The sequence below is a fragment of the Rhamphochromis longiceps genome, linkage group LG17 (genome assembly GCF_057381845.1).
Source record: "Rhamphochromis longiceps isolate RC_006_pf linkage group LG17, R_longiceps_female_GT1.1, whole genome shotgun sequence".
Classification (NCBI taxonomy): domain Eukaryota; kingdom Metazoa; phylum Chordata; class Actinopteri; order Cichliformes; family Cichlidae; genus Rhamphochromis; species Rhamphochromis longiceps.
The window spans coordinates 2,591,943-2,615,308 of NC_140573.1; the positions used below are offsets into that span (position 1 = coordinate 2,591,943).

At 42.7% G+C, this 23,366-nt stretch overlaps 1 protein-coding gene across 3 annotated transcripts in view; it reads left to right on the forward strand.

The window, feature by feature from the left end:
* Positions 1 to 5,825: 5,825 nt before the first annotated feature.
* The window catches only part of scube1 (signal peptide, CUB domain, EGF-like 1), a 124,515-nt gene continuing 106,974 nt past the window's right edge, over positions 5,826 to 23,366 (forward strand). For 2 of the 3 annotated variants that reach the window (XM_085386343.1, XM_085386344.1), the window contains exons 1-2: positions 5,826 to 5,981; positions 12,515 to 12,637. In XM_085386343.1, coding sequence (XP_085242469.1) covers positions 5,894 to 5,981; positions 12,515 to 12,637 — 211 coding nt within the window. In that variant the 5' untranslated portion in view covers positions 5,826 to 5,893. Of the gene's footprint in view, positions 5,982 to 12,514; positions 12,638 to 19,869; positions 20,093 to 23,366 lie in introns of those variants that run through there. The other variant, XM_085386345.1, reaches the window with a different exon arrangement.

Consider the following 23,366-nt stretch of genomic DNA (forward strand, 5'->3'; position numbering starts at 1 on the left):
TGTGCTCTATTTGGAAGCAGCCGGCCCCCCTCAACGTTTCGATGTGTTGTGTGTGAGACTTTAAATCATCAACCTGTAAATTATATATTTTAAATTGTTATTGATCCCTTTACCTCTAGTCCTAAAGTGTATATTTATTTTCTTACTGGTCTTATATTTATTGTTTGTTTACTTGCACTGCTGTAACTGGAGCCTCGTCGTCTCGTCTCTCTATATACTGGACTGTAGCGGAGATGACAATAAAGTTTACTTTGACTTCAGCAGCGAGCAGGCACACCGAGGGCTCTCGCGCTCACTTTTTACGTATAGAATTTTGAAAAAACATCGGTGCAAATTATAAGTCTGTATCATAATGTCTGGTTTTTGTGTTTGTTGGTTTGTTTTTATTTTGTTTTATTTTGGGGTGGATTATTAGATGCTGCTCCAGCCGGTCAGAGAATCACCCGCCGCCCCGCCCTCTCCTCCCTGTGCCGCAAGCAGCAGGCGCACCTCGCAAACAGAGGGCGCCCTTACTCCCAGCAAATGGGCGATAGAAAACCGATCGGTGCCTATGCCATTCCCAATATGCGCTGGCTGACGTCGGGGCAGCATGAGTACCAGCAATTTTTTATTTTTTTGCCGATGCCCGTGATGCCGCCCCCCACCACGATGCCGATCCAAAATACTCAAAGCTTCATAGAACTGAAACCAACATTTATTTTAGCTCCATTCTGCTGCTGATACATACTTTAGGTTTCTGAACATCAAACTTGTTGCTGCCTTTCATAGTGTGTAGCTTGAAGGCCCTGAGTACTTTCTCCCACACTGGAAACACTGGGATGATCACATTATTTGAACATTACCTAATAAGACTGATTCAGCACAGACAGTTAAACTTTCCTAGCAGTCCTTCACAAACAGGGAACAGTCTGTCTATTCTCTCCATCTGTCAGCTGCTGCTGGCTCTTCCTCCTCCTCTTCCTCACACACTGCTGAGTTTGTCCTGGTGGATCATCAGGGGTGCAAAGCCTCATAGATGATGTGCAGCAGTGGGTCCCTCAGTCTGTCCTCACTCTGGACACTTGCAGGTGTCACACATAGAAATCAAATGTGTGATAAGCTGCAGGATTCAAACACAAGTGTAACTTATAAACACATGTTCATACTTTTATTCCACAATCAGAGAGAAAGAAACAGAGAGAGAGTGCAGGACAGACAGACAGGTGACAGTCTCAGGTGTACACACTGCTACACAACAGGAGGATTTAGTGTTTGTGTTATTACGAGTGTAAACAAGAAGAGTTCCAGATGGTGCAGTGGACACATGTGTGACTGCTGTGATTAAAGCATCTTTCTTTCAGCTTAACGAGTGAACCGTCAGCTCGTTCAAACACACGTTAAAGTCCGTTTGGCTCGACACCAGCGAACAGAGGCAGCAATATAACACAGCTCACATTAACAGTGCAGTGGATCCTGCTTGTGCCGTCATATTCAGGACCGAGCAGCATCACTGACTTTCAGCCTGTTGTGTTTGTGGATATATGACTGACTTTAATTATCCATAAATCATCACATTCTCTGTGAGATTAAGGTCGACTATATATATATTTAGAAGTAGAGGCTTTAAAACCAAGTTAGTACAAACATTGCTTATGTTCGTAACTTTGCCGACATGTGGCCAACAGGAATGTTTTAATGTTCTTCATTATTAAACATTCGCACATAAATAAGTGACGTCATATTCAGTATTTATTTTTGACAGTTCAGTCAACGCTTCCGCCGTTTTTTTTCGGCAAAATTATCCAAACCACCGCCGCGCTATGAAGTCTGGGATATGTTGGGCCACGAAGGCTACACAGACCCATCCTTAAAATTCAGGGAAATGAAGGACGCATTTGAGGGCCGCATTTCGAGCAGCCTTTGAATTGGGACAGCCTTCGTCGCGTCGCTGTGACGTAATCAGCCTTAAAATGCGGCCTTTAAGGCTGCAGACCCTGAACTAGGATACAGCTTCTATAACCACTCGGAGCTCTGGGTATGGCGTTATTTTTGTGCCACTATTCTGAGCACACGTAAAAAAAAATTGCGGGTGCAAGTGTTGCATTTTGAAGACAAATTTATTTTGAGCGAAGAAAAGCTAAATTTGGTGTCCAGCAGAAAGAGATGATCATCTTCCCGTAGCCGACTTTCACATAGAGGCTAAACAGACCAACATTGAACACATCACTAATACACCTGTAAGGCACACAGCAGCATTAAATAACTTCTTGAACTAAATGGTAAATGGCCTGTATTTGTATAGCGCTTTACTAGTCCCTAAGGACCCCAAAGCGCTTTACATATCCAGTCATCCACACATTCACACACTGGTGATGGCAGCTACATTGTAGCCACAGCCACCCTGGGGCGCACTGACAGAGGCGAGGCTGCCGGACACTGGCGCCACCGGGCCCTCTGACCACCACCAGTAGGCAACGGGTGAAGCCTACAGTGGGGCAAAAAAGTATTTAGTCAGCCACCGATTGTGCAAGTTCCCCCACTTAAAATGATGACAGAGGTCAGTAATTTGCACCAGAGCTACACTTCAACTGTGAGAGACAGAATGTGAAAAAAAAATCCATGAATTCACATGGTAGGATTTGTAAAGAATTTATTCGTAAATCAGGGTGGAAAATAAGTATTTGGTCACCTCAAACAAGGAAAATCTCTGGCTCTCACAGACCTGTAACGTCTTCTGTAAGAAGCTTTTCTGTCCCCCACTCGTTACCTGTATGAATGGCACCTGTTTGAACTCATCATCTGTATAAAAGACACCTGTCCACAGCCTCAAACAGTCAGACTCCAAACTCCGCCATGGCCAAGACCAAAGAGCTTTCGAAGGACACCAGGAAAAGTATTGTAGACCTGCACCAGACTGGGAAGAGTGAATCTACAATAGGCAAGCAGCTTGGTGTGAAAAAATCAACTGTGGGAGCAATCATCAGAAAATGGAAGACATACAAGACCACTGATAATCTCCCTCGATCTGGGGCTCCACGCAAGATCTCATCCTGTGGGGTCAAAATGATCATGAGAACGGTGAGCAAAGATCCCAGAACCACACGGGGGGACCTGGTGAATGACCTGCAGAGAGCTGGGACCAAAGTAACAAAGGTCACCATCAGTAACACACTACAACGGCAGGGAATCAAATCCCGCAGTGCCAGACGTGTTCCGCTGCTGAAGCCAGTGCATGTCCAGGCCCGTCTGAAGTTTGCCAGAGAGCACATGGATGATACAGCAGAGGATTGGGAGAATGTCATGTGGTCAGATGAAACCAAAGTAGAACTTTTTGGTATAAACTCAACTCGTCGTGTTTGGAGGAAGAAGAATACTGAGTCGCATCCCAAGAACACCATACCTACTGTGAAGCATGGGGGTGGAAACATCATGCTATGGGGCTGTTTTTCTGCCAAGGGGACAGGACGACTGATCCGTGTTAAGGACAGAATGAATGGGGCCATGTATCGTGAGATTTTGAGCCAAAACCTCCTTCCATCAGTGAGAACTTTGAAGATGAAACGAGGCTGGGTCTTCCAACATGACAATGATCCAAAACACACCGCCCGGGCAACAAAGGAGTGGCTCCGTAAGAAGCATTTGAAAGTCCTGGAGTGGCCTAGCCAGTCTCCAGACCTCAACCCCATAGAAAATCTGTGGCGGGAGTTGAAAGTCCGTGTTGCTCGGCGACAGCCCCAAAACATCACTGCTCTCGAGAAGATCTGCATGGAGGAATGGGCCAAAATACCAGCTACTGTGTGTGCAAACCTGGTAAAGACCTATAGTAAACGTTTGACCTCTGTTATTGCCAACAAAGGTTATGTTACAAAGTATTGAGTTGTATTTTTGTTATTGACCAAATACTTATTTTCCACCCTGATTTACGAATAAATTCTTTACAAATCCTACCATGTGGATTCATGGATTTTTTTTTTCACATTCTGTCTCTCACAGTTGAAGTGTACCTCTGGTGCAAATTACTGACCTCTGTCATCATTTTAAGTGGGGGAACTTGCACAATCGGTGGCTGACTAAATACTTTTTTGCCCCACTGTATATGTCTGACAAAAATAATTTCATTTTCACATATGTATGTTTACAGTGTTATGAACTGTAGTCCTTGAGTTCTAACAAAAAGAGAAGCCAGGCCATATCTGACCCTTCAGAACACGTGGAATATTTTGTCACAAGACAGCGAACCTCCTCCTATCCCTGCATTTCTTTTCATTGTGCTTTTCCTTTCAGTCAAATGACTACATACTCAATTTCCCCCCAAAGGTCTGTTTCCTAATTTGCTACTCCTTAGCCTCTTGACATCAGGCCACTAGGTGTCCTCCTTATCCATGAAAGCGCCAAAGTCATGCCGGTTACAGTTCAGAAAGCATATCAATGTGCAAGGAATGAGAAACACTGTCATCCTAAAAGATTAAAATTATAGGTAATTTCCCAGACTGTAAACCTCGGGGACATAAAGGAAAACACACCCATACCAGGGTTCATGGATGTAGGCATGTTGAGCAAGAGGGTGAGATGGAGGCAGGTGATCGGCTGAAAACAAAGGGAGCTGCCAAGAGAAGAAGAAGGAAAGGATTTATATTGCTGTTACTGTTTATTGTATGTTCTGGATATTTGTTTATTTAAACATCCATGCCAATAAAGCCCTTAAAAATAAAAATGAACACATTAAACTTCACCACACCTTACACCAAGTTCTTGATCTGGTTTGTTCTGAAACCATGTGACCAGCAAACACTTCCACCGACCTCGTACCGACCAGAAATCAGAAAGTGCTTCAGCATGACACCTAGTTTCTAGGAGGATGGAATTTTGTTTTCTGTCATCAGCCACTAGAGGGTGGATGGATTCAAAGATCTGGATCCAGGCAGAGGTCTTGGCTGTATGTAAAAGATGTCTGAAAGATTAATGAGGAAGCTGCGTAAGCCTGCATTCTCGCTAAAATCACTGCACACAAATAATTCAATAGTCGGGGGGGGGGGGCTCCGAGCCTCTGCTCACGACCCTGTGATGGCAAAGAGCAACAATAGTGTAGTGATTTTTAAAAATATCAGACCAGTGAGTGACTGTGTTCATCTTTTATATACAGTCTATGTATCTGACCCAAGCAAGAAACGCAGTCTGACGTGCATTTTTAAAACAAAGATTTATGCTGCTTCTACTGAACCCAGTAATATTTGTACACATTTAAATAGATTGTTCTTACTCATAACCTCCTTTTGCTATGGAAACATTAGGATTGCTCAAAGAAAATCGCTGCATGCGCGCTGACAGGACTCTGTATCGCCGGCGAAAGCTTTTAGTGGCTCACAGCGCGCTTGACTTTTGGCATCGGTATTTGTTATATGTCATGTGCGTGGGTTCTGATCAAAAAGTACCTTTCCCTCTCCATAGCCTCAGGCTATATCCACACTAATGCGTTACTGTTTTATTCATCTAAAGAGATCTGGAGAGGTTACTATACAAGTGATTTCACACAGGAAAACCTAGATAAATACTTCAAAATAAAAAAATCAGCTCCTGGGATGTCTTGGGGGTCGCCGGCCTTTTTGGTCATTTTTCACAATGATGTTTTTATCGGAGAGCTTTGAGCTTGAAAAGAACCCGAGTACCACCACCACCCCTCCCCGTCTCTCTCCCCCCTCTCTCTTCTCTTGCACTGCCAGTCCACTGAAAGCGGTCCTCCTCCTCTCCTGTCACACACACACACACACACACACACACACACACACACACACACACACACACACACACACACACACACACACACACACACACACACACACACACACACACACACCACTCAGTCCAGTCCAAACCCCCAGAAAAGCCGTGCTGAATCCTCACACCGTCTGTCAGCATGGGGAGCGCTTGTTTTTCTCGGGACTTTTGTTTGTTCATCCTCCTCATAAATACTTGCGGGGTGATGGGGAATGCCGGACTGGCAGGTAAGCGCTCCCCTTTCCTCTCTGTCTTGCTTTATTGTCAACCATTAGTACTTTTGTGGTGGCTTCTGTCTTGCCGGCTCCGATGAGGAAATGATGAGTGAAAATATTGTCGCTGGAGACTTTAAAACAATCTTTCAAATATCCCGACGTCTTTAAACTTACCTTTTAACTACAATCGCATTGTGTATTAATACAGCAATGACATTACATGGCACTTGTTTTCATGTGACATAACAGCGCTGTGTTGATGCAAAAACTACACTTCATGGCACTGAAAACTCGCGATTGCGCACTATTTTCGCTCGGTGTGAATTTAACTTGGGCGTTTCATAAAAGCATACTTGATCTATTAAGCTAAGTGACACCACTTTGGCAGGACCTCTGTTTTACATCACCGTTTTCCCTCTGTGCGGCATTTGTGACGCGCAATTTGGTTTAGTGGACTCCCAGACTTCACCGGAACTTCTGTTTCCTGCGCGCAAAGGTCAGTTTCAGTCGGAAACCACAGCTTGATCTATGGTCTGGGCTCTCGTTTGCTTTGATTTGGAGTGAGAGCGCTGCCTGATTTCAGGATTTTACTCAGGGGGTGAGACGGCGCAAGTCATTTAACGAAACGTAGCATCTCGTCTCCGGCTTTCCAGAGCTGGAGGAGGGGACGAGGAGGAAGGTGTGTGCGTGCGTGCGTGCGTGTGTGTGTGTGTGTGTGTGTAAATGTGGGGTGAGGAGGGTTGGTGAAGGTGACAGGAGGACCGTCAAAAGTCCCAGGAGGAACAGGCAGGCAGCAGGCGCCAATAACGAGCCTGTAGTAGCAGCAGCATATTGTTAAGACTCTCACCTCTGGGAACAGGGTGAGGTTATTGAGACAGCGAACCACGATGCAGGCAGCGCAGACAAACTCCTAAAATGCCCCCCTCCAATGATCTAATAAAATAAAACGCTACAACTTGGAGCTGAAACCCTCAGACCACTTTTTAGTTTTCTCTTTCTCACTTCTACACAAATTAGGTCCAAACTTTTTTTCTTTCCATTGGGAAATTATTTATTGGAAAATTCCTTTTAAGGTGTATTCATCGCCTGTAGCTAGCCTACACCTTGGCCTTTTGTATTCTGGTGGAAGCGGAGGACGAGGAAAGCAGCTCTGTGGAGATGGTGAAGGATCTGACAGTAGGATCCAACAAATCTCTGTGTCTGTGTTTGTGAGTCCCCCCCTTGTGTGAATGTGTGTGTGTGTTTATTCCCTCTGTAATAAGCTGGCCCTTTGCCCTTGGATTGAGGCCCAGATGTGACCAGCTCCTCTATCAATAACTTGATCAATTGAAGAGCTGTTAAGCCCTTTGCTCTCTGCATGTCATCTGCAGCTGCACCATGACGGGAGAGCTCTCCTTCACTGTCACACTCTCAAGCAAAACAAAGAGGTAAAATGAACGATTTAAAACAGCAAAAGAGCCAAATTAGTCACATTAAAGCTGAATAAGGCAGCACACATCATTTTATTCAAATCATTTATAGACAGCTGGTCGAACCATGGGTTTAACCTGGAGCTTTACAATCTTTTCTCTCACACTTTGATCCATCGAACAGAATAGTCTGGGTTATAATATCTCAAACTGTTTTCACTTTTCTTATTGTCTAACAAAAGTGTGTCTAATAACACAAATGTCTGACATGATGGACGAGTAATTACTCGTCTTTCATTTGCTTTTATTAATTTGATGGTTCTCACAATATTTTCTCGAGTTCGTGGATACTTGACCTCTATACAATACAAGCTGTGCCAGAATAGAGCCTGAGTACAGTTACCCGGGTTTTTAAGTAGAAGTTTGAGTTACATATGTCCTCAACATTGGTCGGGGCATCTGATTAGGATGCCTGCTGGAGTTTAAGGTGAGCTGTTGGTGAGGAGACCTTGGAGCAGACACAGGATAAGCAGGACAGATCATGTCTCCTGGTTGTCAGGGTAAATGGTAAATGGACTGGTACTTATATAGCATCTTTATAGCACCTTTCTACTCAAGCTGGGCACTCCCTACTACACATTTCATTCACCCAATCATGCACACATATATCCTACATGCACATATATGGATTGCAGGCAACTGTGGACTCAACTAGAGGAGCTGGGGATCGATTCACCAGCCTTCCAGTTGGTAGACCACCCACTCTACCGCATGAGCTGCCTCATCAAAGAATGACTTTCAACAAGACCTTAACATAAAATCAGGTTCATCGAGCTGTCCCCAAGCCCAGTCATGAACAGCTCTCCTTCAGCAGCTGAGTCCGGCTATCTGAGACCAACCAGTGGTGCATCTAGGCAGGTTTTTTTTTAATTAGAGGTGTTCAGTTGTTAGCTTTGCACCACTGGTTCCTGAACTCATACAACAAATGACGTTTCCTCTCATGCTGAGCAGGATTACCATTGCAACAACACATCAGGGTAAAACCCCATCCTGGAAGTCACGAGACGAGTATTCCCCTAGAACAGCTCACTGAGCTCGTAGCACCTCTGCACAGACAATCTGGGCCCAGATAAACCAAAGCAATCTTAGTGAGCAGATACATGCAGTTAGATATGAAGTATAAAAAACTAACAGCTGAATCCTGACAGTAATGTATGAGTGAAAATAATGTCATTAAAGTGCTTTTTTTTTTTTTTTTTTTTTTTTTTTCTAAATGACATCAGAAACAGCAGTATGCGACATTACGTGATGGCAGAGCTTCAGTTCATCCTTTGTCATTTTTTTTTTTTTTTTTTTTAATAAATAGGACAGGGGGAATGAATGAGAGAAAGAGGGGGAGAGAAAGAAAGAAAACCAAAGGGGAGAAGAGACGGTGAGAAAGGGGGGGAAGAGAGAGAAAAAAAAAAAAGAACTCCTGGGTCACCTGTATGGAGAAAAAAAAAAAACAAACAAAAAAAAACAAACAGAGGAGACAGCAAACAACAAAGAGCAACATAATAATAGAGAAAACAAAGCACCATCACAATAAACTAGCTAGCCATAGATATCAATATTTACTAAATAATAAACGATATTGTGCAGCACGCAAGATAGACAGCGCACAGTGTGCTTTGAGGCAGCAGCCAAGAAAGCTTTAGTCCGCGTCTGTGAATACCCATGTGTGCATACCTGTGTGGATCAGCATGCTTGCATTCCAAAGGTTTCTCCATGTAATGATCTGCTAGGGAGTGTGGGGGGGCCACAGCCCCGTCCTCCAGGGTGTGAAGCGGGTATGGAGGAGATCAAAACTCCAGACATCCAGAGGCCCCCAGAACACAAGAGACCATGGAAGACCAACAGAGGGGCAGCCGCGCCACTGTTCCAGTAAGAGCTGAGGAGAGTCCCAGATGAGGGCTCGCCCAGCAGCCGCGGAGCAGAAGTCAGGGGGAGTTGCAGTGACGCGCCCGTGAGCTCCGCCGGCCCCCAGCTGTGCCTGAGTGACCGAGCCCCAGGCCGAGAGGCCGGGGGCACCCCACCTCCAAAGGGGCCCGAGCGAGCCCCAGGCCCCAGGCCCCGACAAGCGGCCGCCAAGGAGTGAGCCGGTGTGTACCCGGACGCCCACCCCCAGACACAAAGAACCACCAACACACCGACACCTGAGGGAGTCCGCCACCGGCAGGGGAAGTGGTGGTGGGTGGAGATAGGCCTCCAAACCTTGGAGGGCCTGAGATGTCCCCAGAGAGGTGGCGCCTGACACCCAACCTGACATATAGACACAGACATACAGGCACACACAGACACAAACATCCATTCCCACCCTCATGCTCTCATATGCACTCACTCCACACTCAACCAACGTGGAGACAGACATAAAGAGACGCTGTACACACGATCACACTCCCCAAGAGTACTCTACAAACCGGGTCTAGGTACCCTTGCCCCTGGAGGGGGGAATTGCACCCAGACCCAGGTGGTGTTACCCTTTTCCCTGCGGTGGGGAGAGGCAGACCACCCCGACTCCGCAGCAGCAGGGAGGCCCCACACCCCAGACCGCAGTCGGACGGCCAACTCCTCCTACTAGCCCTCCCGCTCCAGCAGGCCGCAGAGAATGGGGGTGAGAGAAGACTCCAAACCTCCCTCCACCCGCTCATTGTAGTGTTGATGCATGTGTGTTCTAAGGTGCAATTAAAACCCAGGAGGGGTGCTTTTCTACATAGAGAACTTTAATACTTTAATTCATTTTTTCATGATGAAACTTCCACATTGGTAAAATTATAAATGAAGGACTTTCACTTGTTGCAGTTTTAAGTTTTGTTGCTTAGACCAAGAATGGAAAGCATTCCTTAAATGAAGTTCACAGACTGTGTGGAAATGTGGAAGTTGAGTGCTGGAACATTGTTACACTGTTACAGTATTAAATCAGTGTGTTTCATCAGAGTTATCAGTGGGTGCTTGAACCTCAACCTGTTTCCACGCTTGGCCACTCTGTGTTCACGTGACTGGACGACACATCGCACAGAGTAGCTAGTTTCACTCATCAATTCTCTTATTGTTCATATTCAACAGCAGTCACTGCTCGTTTGAGAGAAGAATATGAAGAACCCAAATGTGTCAGTGGGAATATTACTATCAAACTGATGCACACTACGTGTTCATAACAACTGGTTTATATTTAAATAACTTTAGCAATTTATTTCTCAAATGATTTTATTATCTCTGGGCTCTCTGACATGTACTCTGCTACATGTACTGCAGACAGTGCTGAGAACAATACAGTCAGAGCCCCCTGCTGGGCAAACTTTGTAATTAAACAAGCCAAAGCATCCTTTTCTGAATCTGTTCTGTATATATGTGTTGTCACCAAAGGACGCTCCTGTCTCGGTAAAGTGCAGCAATGACCACTTGCTCATTGCTGCAAGTGTATCCAACACAGGAGCTTCCTGTTTAATAAATGGAAATACCCTTTTTGAATACAAGCACGCTCATCCACACAGGTGTGTACACAGGTGTTCACTGTTCACAGACACAAACTAACACAAACCTGGCTGCTACCTCAAAGTAAATTGTGTGCTGTCGATCCTGCGTGCTGCACAACAACTTTCAATATTTAGTATTTACTGTTATTCACACTTAGCTAGATTAATGCGATGGTGTTGTGTTTATTATGTTGCTCTCTTTTTTTGCTTGTTTTCTTTTTCTTTCTCTCAACAGGTGATCCGGGAGGTTTTTTTCTTTCTCTTTTTAAGTGCCCTTTCTCACTGTCCCTCTTCCCCTCTCTTTTTCTTTCTTTCTTCCTTTCCTGTCCCACAGCCATGTCTGTCCCGTCTGTAACAACTGAAAATAAAATAAATAACAACAACAATGGTCGATCAAATGGACCGATACGGCATGATGATGATCCATTTGATTGATTGATTGATTGGTAATTTATTTCAACATGTGAACAATATACAAGTACACTTAGAAAAGAAAATAAGAGAGAAAAAAAGTAGTATACAAAATACATACAAAAAACCTTCTGATTAATTTACATGTTGAAAGGGAAGAAGTAAACACTTATTTAATCCCACCCCTTTGCCATAAATTATCAGTTAATATTTAGTCAGCTTCCTTACTGATAACATTTGTAATAAAAACAGTGAACAGATTTCTGATATAATATATACTGTAATATCACATCATAAATTTTTTTTTTTTTTTAAATAGAGACATTCACTTAATTTCAATATTTTCCTTTTCTTTATAGTTGGAGAAGATCATATTTTTATAACTCTTTTTGAACAGTTTTATGTTTGGACGTTGCTTTAATTCCATATTCAGACTGTTCCACAGTTTCACTCCATGCACAGAAACACAAAAGCTCTTTCTTGTAGTACGTGCCTTCATTGTTTTGAAGTTACAAAAACCCCTTAAATTATAACTTCCTTCTTTCAAAAAAAACATACTCTGAATATTACCTGGCAGTTCTTTATTTTTTGCTTTGAATAGAATTTATGCTGTTTGGAATTTCACTAGATCGCCAATTTTCAATATTTCAGACTGTAAAAATAGTGAGTTTGTATTTCCCTATAACCTGCATTGTGGATGATTCGAATTGCTTTTTTTTGAAGAGTAAAAAGGGAATGTAATGTGGTTTTATAGTTATTGCTATTTTCATTCTGTCTGGAAATCGACCAGTTTGAAATGATAAATTACAGATGTATGTAAACGGTTTTATAATAGCCTCAATGACTCTCTCAACCACTATCATATCAATATCATGATGATGATTGATAAAGTAAATCTGTCGGGTATCTTTGTTGGCCTTCAGACAACAATTCTGACGGCTAAAGAACCAAACGGGACAGGCAAAACAAACAAACAAACAAACAAACAAACAAACAAACAAACAAACAAACAAACAAACAAACAAACAAACAAACAAACAAACAAACAAAGGAAATACAAAAAACCTTCTGTAATTGTTAAGTTAGCTCACATGTGTAAAGTGATGACATCACATCACAACAATATATCAGTTATCACATGCAACACCGTGGAGTTCATTGATCCAGGGACTCGCGTCTAATTAGGTGCTGATGTTTTGTGTTTGTGCAGATGTAGATGAGTGCGCAGAGGACTCAGACGACTGCCACATCGACGCCCTCTGCCAGAACACAGCCAAATCCTACAACTGCATCTGCAAGCCTGGATACAAGGGAGATGGGAAACAGTGCGAGGGTGAGTGCTACGTTTCTTTCGGTTCATCCCAGTGAAAGCACAATCAGTAATGGCTGGGATTTACGCAGGAATGTACCAGTTGTTATAGAATATGAACGCAAAGCACATCTTCATGTTACTCCTCTTTGAGAGTGAGAGCACATCCAGAAGCAATAGGTTGAGACAAACAGCTTTAAGTCCTTAGTATGCTTTAAACAAGATGCCTGGCAGATCTAGCAATAGCTTGAAACAACCTCTTCATGGAGACGTTGATAGCGTTGGATCACAACCTAAAAACAGACTTTTCTAGCAGTAACACGTCTTTGAAGGAAGAGTAAAACACTATGACTCTTATACAAAGGTGTACAATGCAGCCAGTCTGGTGTTTCTCACACAGAGACTCGCTTGGGCAGGTTGTTAGGTTATTAACAGTTCTTCGAGCAAATTTGGTGATTCATTTTACTTTTTTGTTTTCAAGAATGACAATTTTCCATTTTATAATTTTATAACTTTATTTTTAAAGTCAGTTACTGCTAACTGGGTAGCAGGTTTCCATTGTGAAAGTGTTTGAGGCTATTCCACTGATTTGTCAAAGACGTTGCCTTGCTGTAAGATGTATAACAGGTTCATTCTACGCTGATCACAGAGGGACTATGACAATGATGACAGTGTACAAACTTTTCTAATAGCACAGCAAATCTTTGAAAGTCTTTGAAAGAAGACTAAAATACTTGGTTGCTTCTGACTTTTTGACTGTTGTATCAGAGTATGCTCTCCTCACATGAAGGATAGGTGATGTTCATCGTAATTATTGTGAATTTGCTTAGATGTGAGTGCATGAACTGGGCCTCTGATGCAACCGCAGGATGGACAGCTGTTTCACAACCCCCACACCCCACACCCACAGGGTTCTCCTAATTAACGGAGAGAAAGCGACTTATTGAGGGTGTCGGGGTGAGAAGGGGGCGGCACCCGGCTGTGCGCTCACACCTCCACTCCTGCCTGAAAGCACACCACAGCTGGAGCCACAGCCGACTGCACAGATACACTTTCTCCACCTCTCACCCTCTGTTAGGTCTAGGCTGTCACACATTTATTTAAACGTGCTCACAGGACCACTGTGATCATCTAATCTTTCCCACACTGGTTTAATTTAAGTATATTTCTATTTCCTGTTTTATCGCCTCAGATCTGGTTATAATAAATGACATTTTCAGCTGACTATGAAATAGTCATCATTCCCAACAGCAATGATAATTCACCAATCAGAACTAGAGTCTAGGAACATGACAGGATCGCTGTGGCTGATCTGTAACTCACTGAGTTGGATAGCCACTTTAACTAGATTATGTAAACCAGGTCTAATCAGCTTGTTCAAGCTAAATTGCAGCTTTTTCATTCAGGTCCTCAGTGTGGGAATTTTTCATGGGTTTTCAATAGGCAGTTGTTCTGTAACATCGGTCCAGTCTTTGTGTTTTCAGTTTTCTTTTCTTTTTTAACTTCTCTTGTTAGACGCCTGCTAGCTCTGTGAGCTACTAGCTAGCTAACATTATGTGAAATTCCAGTGAGAAGTGACTGACTGAAAAAAATAATGCATCCAAGGAATGCTATGGAAAAACCCTCTAATCTCTAGTTGGAGAAACTCGTTGTCTTTCTGGCTTTGTGGGGTTTTTCAAACTTCAAATAGAAACTTTAATATTTAGTTCAAATCCAACAGTTCCCAGACAGGATGTGATGCAGTACATATAGAGGAGAATTATTATTAATCCACAAGAGCTAGCTTAACTTTTTAAAATAAAATGCTACAACATCTACTGTCAGTAGAACATCTTCCACTTTTTACAGTGAGTTTAAAGCACAACAACAACAACTTGCCATTTGATCTTTCCATGAACTCTCTTCTCTACTATCAGCATGTGCTCTTATCTCACAATGATGTCATTTTTGGATGAACTGACCCTTTAGACATGCATAATTACTGACTGTGCACACTAATGTCTCAGAATACACGCGGATCTGTCTCTGTTTCTGTTTGCATAGACAGGGTGATTTATTACACTTGACACTCAGTCTTTCTAAACCATGTGTGCTGAATGACAACAGCTTCTCTCTCTCCTCTGAGAGGAGACGGCAGGAGGCTCCAGACTTTTCAAGGTTATGATGTCCCTCCGTAATGTTGCTGTCTGAGCAGATCTGTCCCATCAGCCACAGATACCTTTGAATCAGTGTGAGCATGTTTGTGAAGTGCACTATGGATGGACCTTGAATGTCAGCTAAGACATCACTGTTCACTGTGTACGTGTCATGCACTGTCCTCCCTTTGCCTCATGACTGTACATTCAGGTCTTTTAAACTCTTCACTGGCAATGAAGCAACAGCTCATGACAGAGACGCCAAATGAAGACAGATGGTGGATGGGAGTTGACCCTTGACCCTGGTGATTAGATATGGTCGCTGTAATTGGCCGGCTGTGTTTTCCATCAACAGGCATTACAGCCCACTTTGCTGGCCAGCGCCATTAGTGGCTCTGCTATTCCTGGAAGCACCTGGAAGCAGCAGAGTCTCTGTGCTTGCTCTCCGCAGCTCTAAGGTCATCTCTGTGTCTTTATTATCAGCATCACTCCATATCAGTGGATGATCACTCAGCAGTGTAGTGAAACATTCAGAGGATCATGAAAAACTGTGTCAAAAGAAGTGCTTATAAGAGACATTTTACTCCCCATTTCTTAAAAGTGCATTGACCGAGAAATTTATGATAGCCCAGACTGCTGCTCTCATTTGTCATCTTTCCCAGGTCCAGAGCACCTGTGTTTCAGAGACCTCCAGATGCACTCTTCATGCTTTGTAAATAGACACGTCTTAAGAACCAAATAAACCGTGGCCTGTACTGAAAGTAAGGGCGATGCTGTAGAAGCACTGGCACAAAAGACAGTTATGTGTATAGTGTCAAGTCTGATTTCTGAAGACTTCCATCTTTGCTTTTTGAAACTGGAGGTAATGGTCATGGGGTGGATCTGACCAAATCAAACTAATAAACATCTTAGCACAACGTAAGGAGGATGTGGGGTGATGGAGGGCGTTATGGTGACATCAGCATTGGCAAACATTGGGGGTTATAATGACCAATAAGACTGCATGCAACCACAGTGTCAGTGTTTGCCCAAGTGATTTTATTAGTATGTTTCCTGTGCATAACTACCGTTTTCTGATGTTAACTCCAGTAAACAGATTGAAATATAATTGGCAACTACTGAAATGTTGCTGTGATGCAGGCTTTGTTGTTGCAGAGTGGCTGAGCTCTTTAACACGTCTGCTTTGCTGGTAAACACCTCTCCATTGCATTGAATCACTACAGACAGTAAGTCCAATGTAAAGAAAATTCTGGGTTCCTGAAGTTGTTCATTAGCTGTTATTGCAACACAGCAGTGTGCTGTGTCTGCATCAGGGAGTGCTTTCGTTATCCACTTCATGTCTTGATATACTATAAGACAAAACTGACCTCCTCAGCAAAGTCACCAGCAGCATTTTGTAACTCACAGAAAACACTGAAGAACCTGAAACTTCTAAGCAATGAGTGGAGCTCTCATTCTGTACAGGGGCGTTTTGCTCGCATGGTTTTTCTTGCCCCATTGGAAGGAATCATTCTCCTTTAGCTGAATGAGTGTGAATCATATGCTACTGGCTTTACAGTAGTTTATATATATAATATATAATGCCCTTTGTATCATATATGATAGACCTCTATCTCAGCAACATGATCAATACTTGCCATAATTTCAAAATGTTATGGACAAAACCTTTTTGCCTAAAATTAACGTTGTTAAGAAAAGTTGCCAAAAATGCCCAAAGTATCAAATGTGATATAAAAATATATAATAAATATATATTAAAAATATAATAAATATGTCATACACAACATGATATAGCGAAAAAATGTTTGTGGATCTTGTGGTAAGGGTTAATAAACATCAGAATGTTCTGGATATTTTTTGATGGGTTGGATCTTACAGGGGAGATTTTACACTGATGCACTCTGAACACCAAACGATGGCGTGAGATCGTAGTGAAAGAATTGTGTTTTGTTCCTGTAGCAGAGTTCAAGATGCTTGGAGAACAAATGCCAAGGTACGCTGAAGCTTTTCTGGCAGCATGTGGTAGCCCAGCATGTTTGTCCTTCGTGTCTATAAACTTCATGACAGTTGTGGATCAATGTAAGGGGCCGCGGAGTTCTCCGAGCATTTGCTTGGTATGTCTCTCCTGACAGTGTGGCTCCGCATGGCATCGTCTTTTAAAGTGAACTATCAGCTTTACTTTTCTGGACATAAGTAAGAAGCAACATGTCACATTTGCATTAGATGGTAGAGAACCTTTTTTGTGCTTTCTCTACCATCAAAACACCTGGATGAGGATCTGACATCTGTGCTGCGAACACATCGAGCTTGACCTCACGTCCAAAGTTCTTGAGAACTTTGATGTTTCTTGATAAAAAAACACCTGCAGATATTTTACTGGAAAATTCTTTAGTTTTGAGAAAGTTTGTCAAGCAATAAACAAGTGTCCAAAGAAATCAACAATGTAGACTGATTTGGTTTTTTCACACCAAAACAATTGCAAAATCTTGAAGGTCTGGCTCATATTCAAGGTTGAAAGAGTTTGTATGGTCAAAAGTTCAGCTAAATATTGAAAATCAGTGTCAATACATGTAAAGAAACAACAAAGCCATAGATTATGTTGATGATGACATAACTACAACGCAATTTCGAGGTTCCAGAGGGAGTTGGCCTGTGCAGCTCCATTAGAAACCTCTCACTCTCTTGTGCTTTTGTCATGGCTGGGACTCGAGCTCTGGTGACCACGGGAGATGATCTGTGTGCTCAGTCTACCTTCGCGACATGTTGCACTAGAAATGAGCATTTCCAGGCCATATTTATCTTCACAAGGTTCAAATCCTACACACACGGATGCTCTCTTATTATCTCCTAACTTGAATTCTCCTCCCATCAGTACTGTGCCCCCACTAGAGTGATTGTCTAAAATGAGTGTGCCGACAACGCTCGCCACGGAAATTTGATATAGTGATTATGAGCGTTGCCCTGTCTGTAGACGCTTCCATTAGCTGATACAGTTAGCTTGTTATGGAAAAATGTGAACTTTTATCCCTGTGCTGTAAAATGAAGAGTATGTGGGGCGAGCTGCTCGAGCCTGCGTAACTGCACATGTGCTTGTGTGAGTGTGTGCATATGCAGAACGGGGCTAGAGCCGCAAAATGTAGTAGTATTGTGCACAGGTTTCCCAAGCTGAAACTGAAAACATTCCCGGTGCTTAAAAGCAGGAGCACTGGGAATAAAAGAAACTTGGATTTCATAGTTCAGGGAAGAGAAACTCCACAAGATTAGTGAAGGTATTCCAATTCAAAAGAACCCTCCTAAAATGACAAAGATGCCTGTTATTTCTTTGTTTTATATCATGCACCATTCCTTCATCTTTTATGGAAAGGTTAGCTCCATTTCAGCATGTGATGATCCAGGGAGTGAGTGACCTGGCTGCTGCAGAGCTGTGGGTTGTCTGCAAAGCCACCCTGTGGTTACCCGACACTTGTCACTTACAGGGTAACTGGTTTTTCCCAGTTGCCAGGAGGTTTCTGTTGTACACGTAACAACAGCGCATATTGAGATCTTGGTAAACAATGTGCACATTTGACTATTGGAGTAAGTGACAGCTGCCTTGCATCGTTGCCTGTTTCAAAACCTACACCACCCTGTCACGTACCTTTAGGTTAAGCCTAATTCTAACCACATTCTTCTGCTCTAAGAAATAAATCCCAAAATGACACGAGGAGAAGCTTGACGCTGGATTCCAGAGTGACGCGGTAATGACGAACACCCAGAGAAAGAGAGAAAAAGTGCATCTCATGGGAGGAATGGATGATGAGGGAGACAGAGCAGGTGGGAGGGCATGAAGACGAAATGGCAGAGAGATACTAGGCCATTGTCTGCCTGGTGTCTGCACCTCCGTCATCAGTCAGCCTCTCCTCACTGGCTACCTACAGACACACATAGATGATATAACTCAGCTCACACACTCACAGAAATCCATCCCACCCATCGCTGAGTGTGTTGCTGCACCTCCCGCTCTCGCTTGTCTGTCTTTCTGACACTTCCTTGCACACTCTGAGTGGAGCAGGTCAGATTCACCAAGGCTCCAGTTTTATATATAGATAACGAGGCCTTAAGGCAACATCTACAGCCTGCTTCTTGGCAATTAGTAATGCCACTCAGAAAAAGTGCAGAAGGAGGAAAGAAATGCCACACAGACTGTTACCGGCCTTAGCCTTCAGTCCATCTCACTCTATACAGAGTTGAAAGACAAAGCCCCGATGACATAAGCGGTCTTGACTTGGCAACCACACAGCTGCTTTGTGGCTCTGTATCCAACCACAGTCTCAGCCTGAGCGATAGACTGTGACATGTTATGGTTTCCAAACAAAGTACAAACTTTATGTTTCGTTTTCTCTGTCACCCAGACTCATGGATAAGCTCGCATTCATTTTGGGGGATGAAAACCTAAATCAGTATGTAGCGGTAAAGACTTTAGTTGGTTTTAGAGCAGCTGTCAATCAGATGTCCACTAAATACAGCCTCCATATGATATGGTAACTGGTAACTGTTTGGGATGTCGCAGTTTACTACATGATTGCTTGCTATACTGTTGTAATACATTCATGCCTCTTTGTTTTTGGTCCTCACCTGGGAAGTAGAAGTCTAAAAGAAGCTTCAGACTTACAATAAGCAAGCTGTGATAAAACACGTGACACGAACCATAAGTTTGCATATATCACGCTGACTTATCTGCCAGCTACTTGCAAACAAACAATGGAACTGTGTGACGCTAACGGTGTACTCTGTGACTTTAAAGGAAAAGTTGTGCCTTTGAAATGTGTGTTTTGTGTTACACAACTTGTACTTGGAAGACAAATGTTTACTTTGAAGATGAAAATGCTCTCGCGTGTTGTGTGAGGTTGTGAAGATTCACTACAACTTGGAGAGTAAATTGTGTTTGTAGAGAAGTGACTGCAGCAGTCTGTGAGTGACCAAAACAATCACATGAGGTTTTTGGGGGCAGCACTCTCGTTGCTGATTTGCTGATTTCCCCAGGCGACAGCCAGACACCACATTATACATTTTCCTCTAGCCATCAGAGGTTGTCAGGCACTAGGCTTGTGTGACCGAGGTTGTGGGTCTGTTTGGCTTCCACTAATGACTGTCTTCACAGGCTTGTTGCTAACTGTACTGTTTGTTTTGGGCCTGGTGGTAAATTCCCTTAAAGTTGTTTTGTTGGTCTGGTTGTGGCCAGCTGTTATTGACATTTGTTTGCCGTATTAGAAGATGTGGAAAATTCCGACACCAGGAGAAACGCCTGTCTTCTGATGAATCCGAGCTATTTTAGAGGAACAAGCTGGGCTCACACAGCACTTATGTAAGTAACACAAAGTACCTACAGAAGTGTGGTATACATAATCCAGGTGGTTTTAATATGATGGCTGAAGAATGTACAGTTACAATAAAAGCACAGGTAAACTTATGGGTTACTATTCTGTAAGCAGTGGTAGTGAGAGCTTCTTTATTTATGTATTTTTCTGGTCCTAAACCTAAAAAAAGATTGGCCTGACAGGAGAGAGCTTTGTCTACCATCCTACTGTTGGAAAGTCCAGGAACCACAACAGAGCCTGCAGTCTGAAAGTGAAGTACCCTGATGGGACCTGATTTTGTATGAAAATAAAATAATTTAAAATGAAATTCTTAATTCAACACAGAGTCAGTTAAAAGAAGCTTATATGGTCACTCCTGTTAAGGTAGTGCTCTTCTGCAGCATTTCTGATAAACTGAAAGCTTTTCAACTGTTCTTTTATCTGAACTCAGCACCAGTGTTGGTCAAGTTACTTGAAAAAAGTAACCAGTAACTAATTACTGATTACTTCCTCAAAAAAGTAATCCCGTTACTTTACTGATTACTTATTTTCAAAAGTAATTAATTACTTAGTTACTTAGTTACTTAGTTGCTTTTTAAAAACACGATTTACAACCTGAAGAGGTGATAAAGCGATAGATCTTTCAGCCCAATTCTACTTTTTCTGCATAATCCATCATACAAAATGTAATCAAATGGAAAAGTCTCTTTTTAAAACTTGTTTATCAGTTTTAATCTTTTAACTTTATGCATCAAGCAAACATTAAATTATATGCAACATTCTCTGACTTGAAGAAATTAGTTTAACATTTAAACCTATTTTCTGCACATTCCAGCACATAAAATAAAATATTTTTTGTGTTTACACTCAGTCTTTCAAATAGATGCAAGTGAAACACAGCAGAAAATAAATAAAGTCAAAGACTCAGCGGTCCTGTTGCTCTATTTCCACCTGTAAAGCAGGAGTGGGGTAGGCGGAGGTTTACCCTGGTGCAGGTGTGCAGCGGTCAGTGGAAGAATCCGTGAGTTTCTCTGTGAGTTTCCCATTACGTCGTAGCTACTCGGTGCTTGTTGGAAGTTTAGGGGTTTTTTCGCTGTAAAAAGAAGTTTTCTTCCCACGCACAGCGGACACTAATGTTTTTGTCACTTTTTATGGAATCAAACTCAAAGTAAGGTCAGTACTTCCACGCTTTAAACGCTGCACGCTCATACTCTCTCTGCACTCGATATATGATCCACTGTTGATCTGCACACAGCTGTTGTCACGAACGTCGCACTCGCTTACGTCACTGTCATGAGACATTCTCGCAAAAAATCACGGTTTTAGTAACGCAGTAACGCAGCGTTCCTACGGGAAAGTAACGGTAATCTAATTACCGTTTTTGCAATAGTAATCCCTTACTTTACTCGTTACTTTAAAAAAAGTAATCAGATTACAGTAACGCGTTACAAGTAACGTTACTGCCCATCTCTGCTCAGCACTAAGTTAAATAAAAAGTCTGAGAAATCAGACAGAAATTCTGATTAAGGCCAGGAGGATGCTAGATAAGAACTAAAACTTGTTTGTGACCTTTCTGGTTAGGGTCCACATGACAGCGAGCCAGGCTTTCAACGAGTTAGATCTTTTCCAGGGTCTTTAGCTGATTAATAGGCTGGAGTGAAAGATTGCTGCCACTCCTCCTCCTTGGCCTGGGTTTCAAGGATTCTGACTGTATGACTCGGCGGTGTTGTTTCATTTAAACTAACGTATTTATCCTGCTGTAGCCAAGTTTCTGTAGGGCACAGTAACTGAATGTGCGGTTTAATTTTTAAAGTATTTACTAAAAAGAACTGAGAGGAGAGAGACCTAATGTTTAATAGTACACATTTAATTCATTTACTCTTTTTGTGGTTGAGACAGGGCTGGACTGGGACAAAAAATCGCCCCGGGCATTTTGACTAGAGACCGGCCCCCCTGGTATTACAGGAAAAGCCATAAAGCCTTTGAATGAAAACAGACGCTGTGGTGACAGTGATGTACGCTGTCTTGTTGGTTTATGTATGATTTCTATACATTTTACATCAGATAAAAACTTTGGTTGTAAGATTCAGACAATTATTTTTTAAAAGCTAGATATTTTAAATGAGAATGAGAAAGAAAAGTATTTCTTTGTGCCCCCCTCTCCCTGTTAATGCCCTACCTGCCCCCCTGGCAACACTTTGCTAGATCCGCCCCTGCACAGTTACCAGCTGTCAGCTACTTAGAAAAGGATCCTGGTGTTATTTGTCTCTCAGAAACAGTTCATAACTTCCCTTCAACTCATTCATGTCACCTAAAAGGTAAACCTGTTTCTCCATCACCTGTTCAGCTCTGATGGTTCAGTAAGGACATCTCCTGGTTTCATCTTCATGTTTCCCTCTCACCACATATCCAAACCGACATCATGACCAGCAGCTTTACAGCTGTGGCTCCAGCAAACATCAGCTGATACTAGAAATTAATATTAAATAAATTCTAACAACAGCTGATCAAGCTTAAACTGCTGCTGTTGTTTAGCGCGACATCCGCTGGTTTCCTCTTTCTGGCGCAAAGTGGGCGATAAACAAACAAGAGAGAAAAGCCGATCAGCTGATCACTGATCAGTTTCATGATTGAATGAGAGAAGAAGAGGCAGCTGACAGTGTAAAGACACAGAATAAATCCATCTTTTTGTCTTTTTCATTGTAGCAGAAGTCCGGGATAAACTGTATTCCTTTTCAGCTCAACACGAAACGCGTAATATTTTCTCTGAATACGAGACGATTCAGTTTTTTAGGGGACGGTTGGAAACTCTACTAACTAACCTTATGAACAAAATAAAGTTCAACATCATCATAGCACCACCCAGCTGTAGAAACTCCGTCATGCTAGCTAGCACGCAGTACGAGTTATTATAACTGACAGTAAAAACTCAGCACAACGAAAATAAACTCCACCTAAACTTGAAAAAAAAAAAAGGTAAATGGTCTGTATTTGTATAGCGCTTTATTAGTCCCTAAGGACCCCAAAGCACTTTACACGTCCAGTCATCCACCCATTCACACACACATTCACACACTGGTGATGGCAGCTACATTGTAGCCACAGCCACCCTGGGGCGCACTGACAGAGGCGAGGCTTGGTTCATATCTGACCCAGACAGACTGCAGGTCATAACTTCTTACCTGAAGTTCAGTTCACCTGACACTCGGACCGGCGGCCGCCTCGGGGCTCTCCTCCTGCCTCCCCTTCCCTCATCCACCTGCTGGCCTCTGTGGAAGCTCC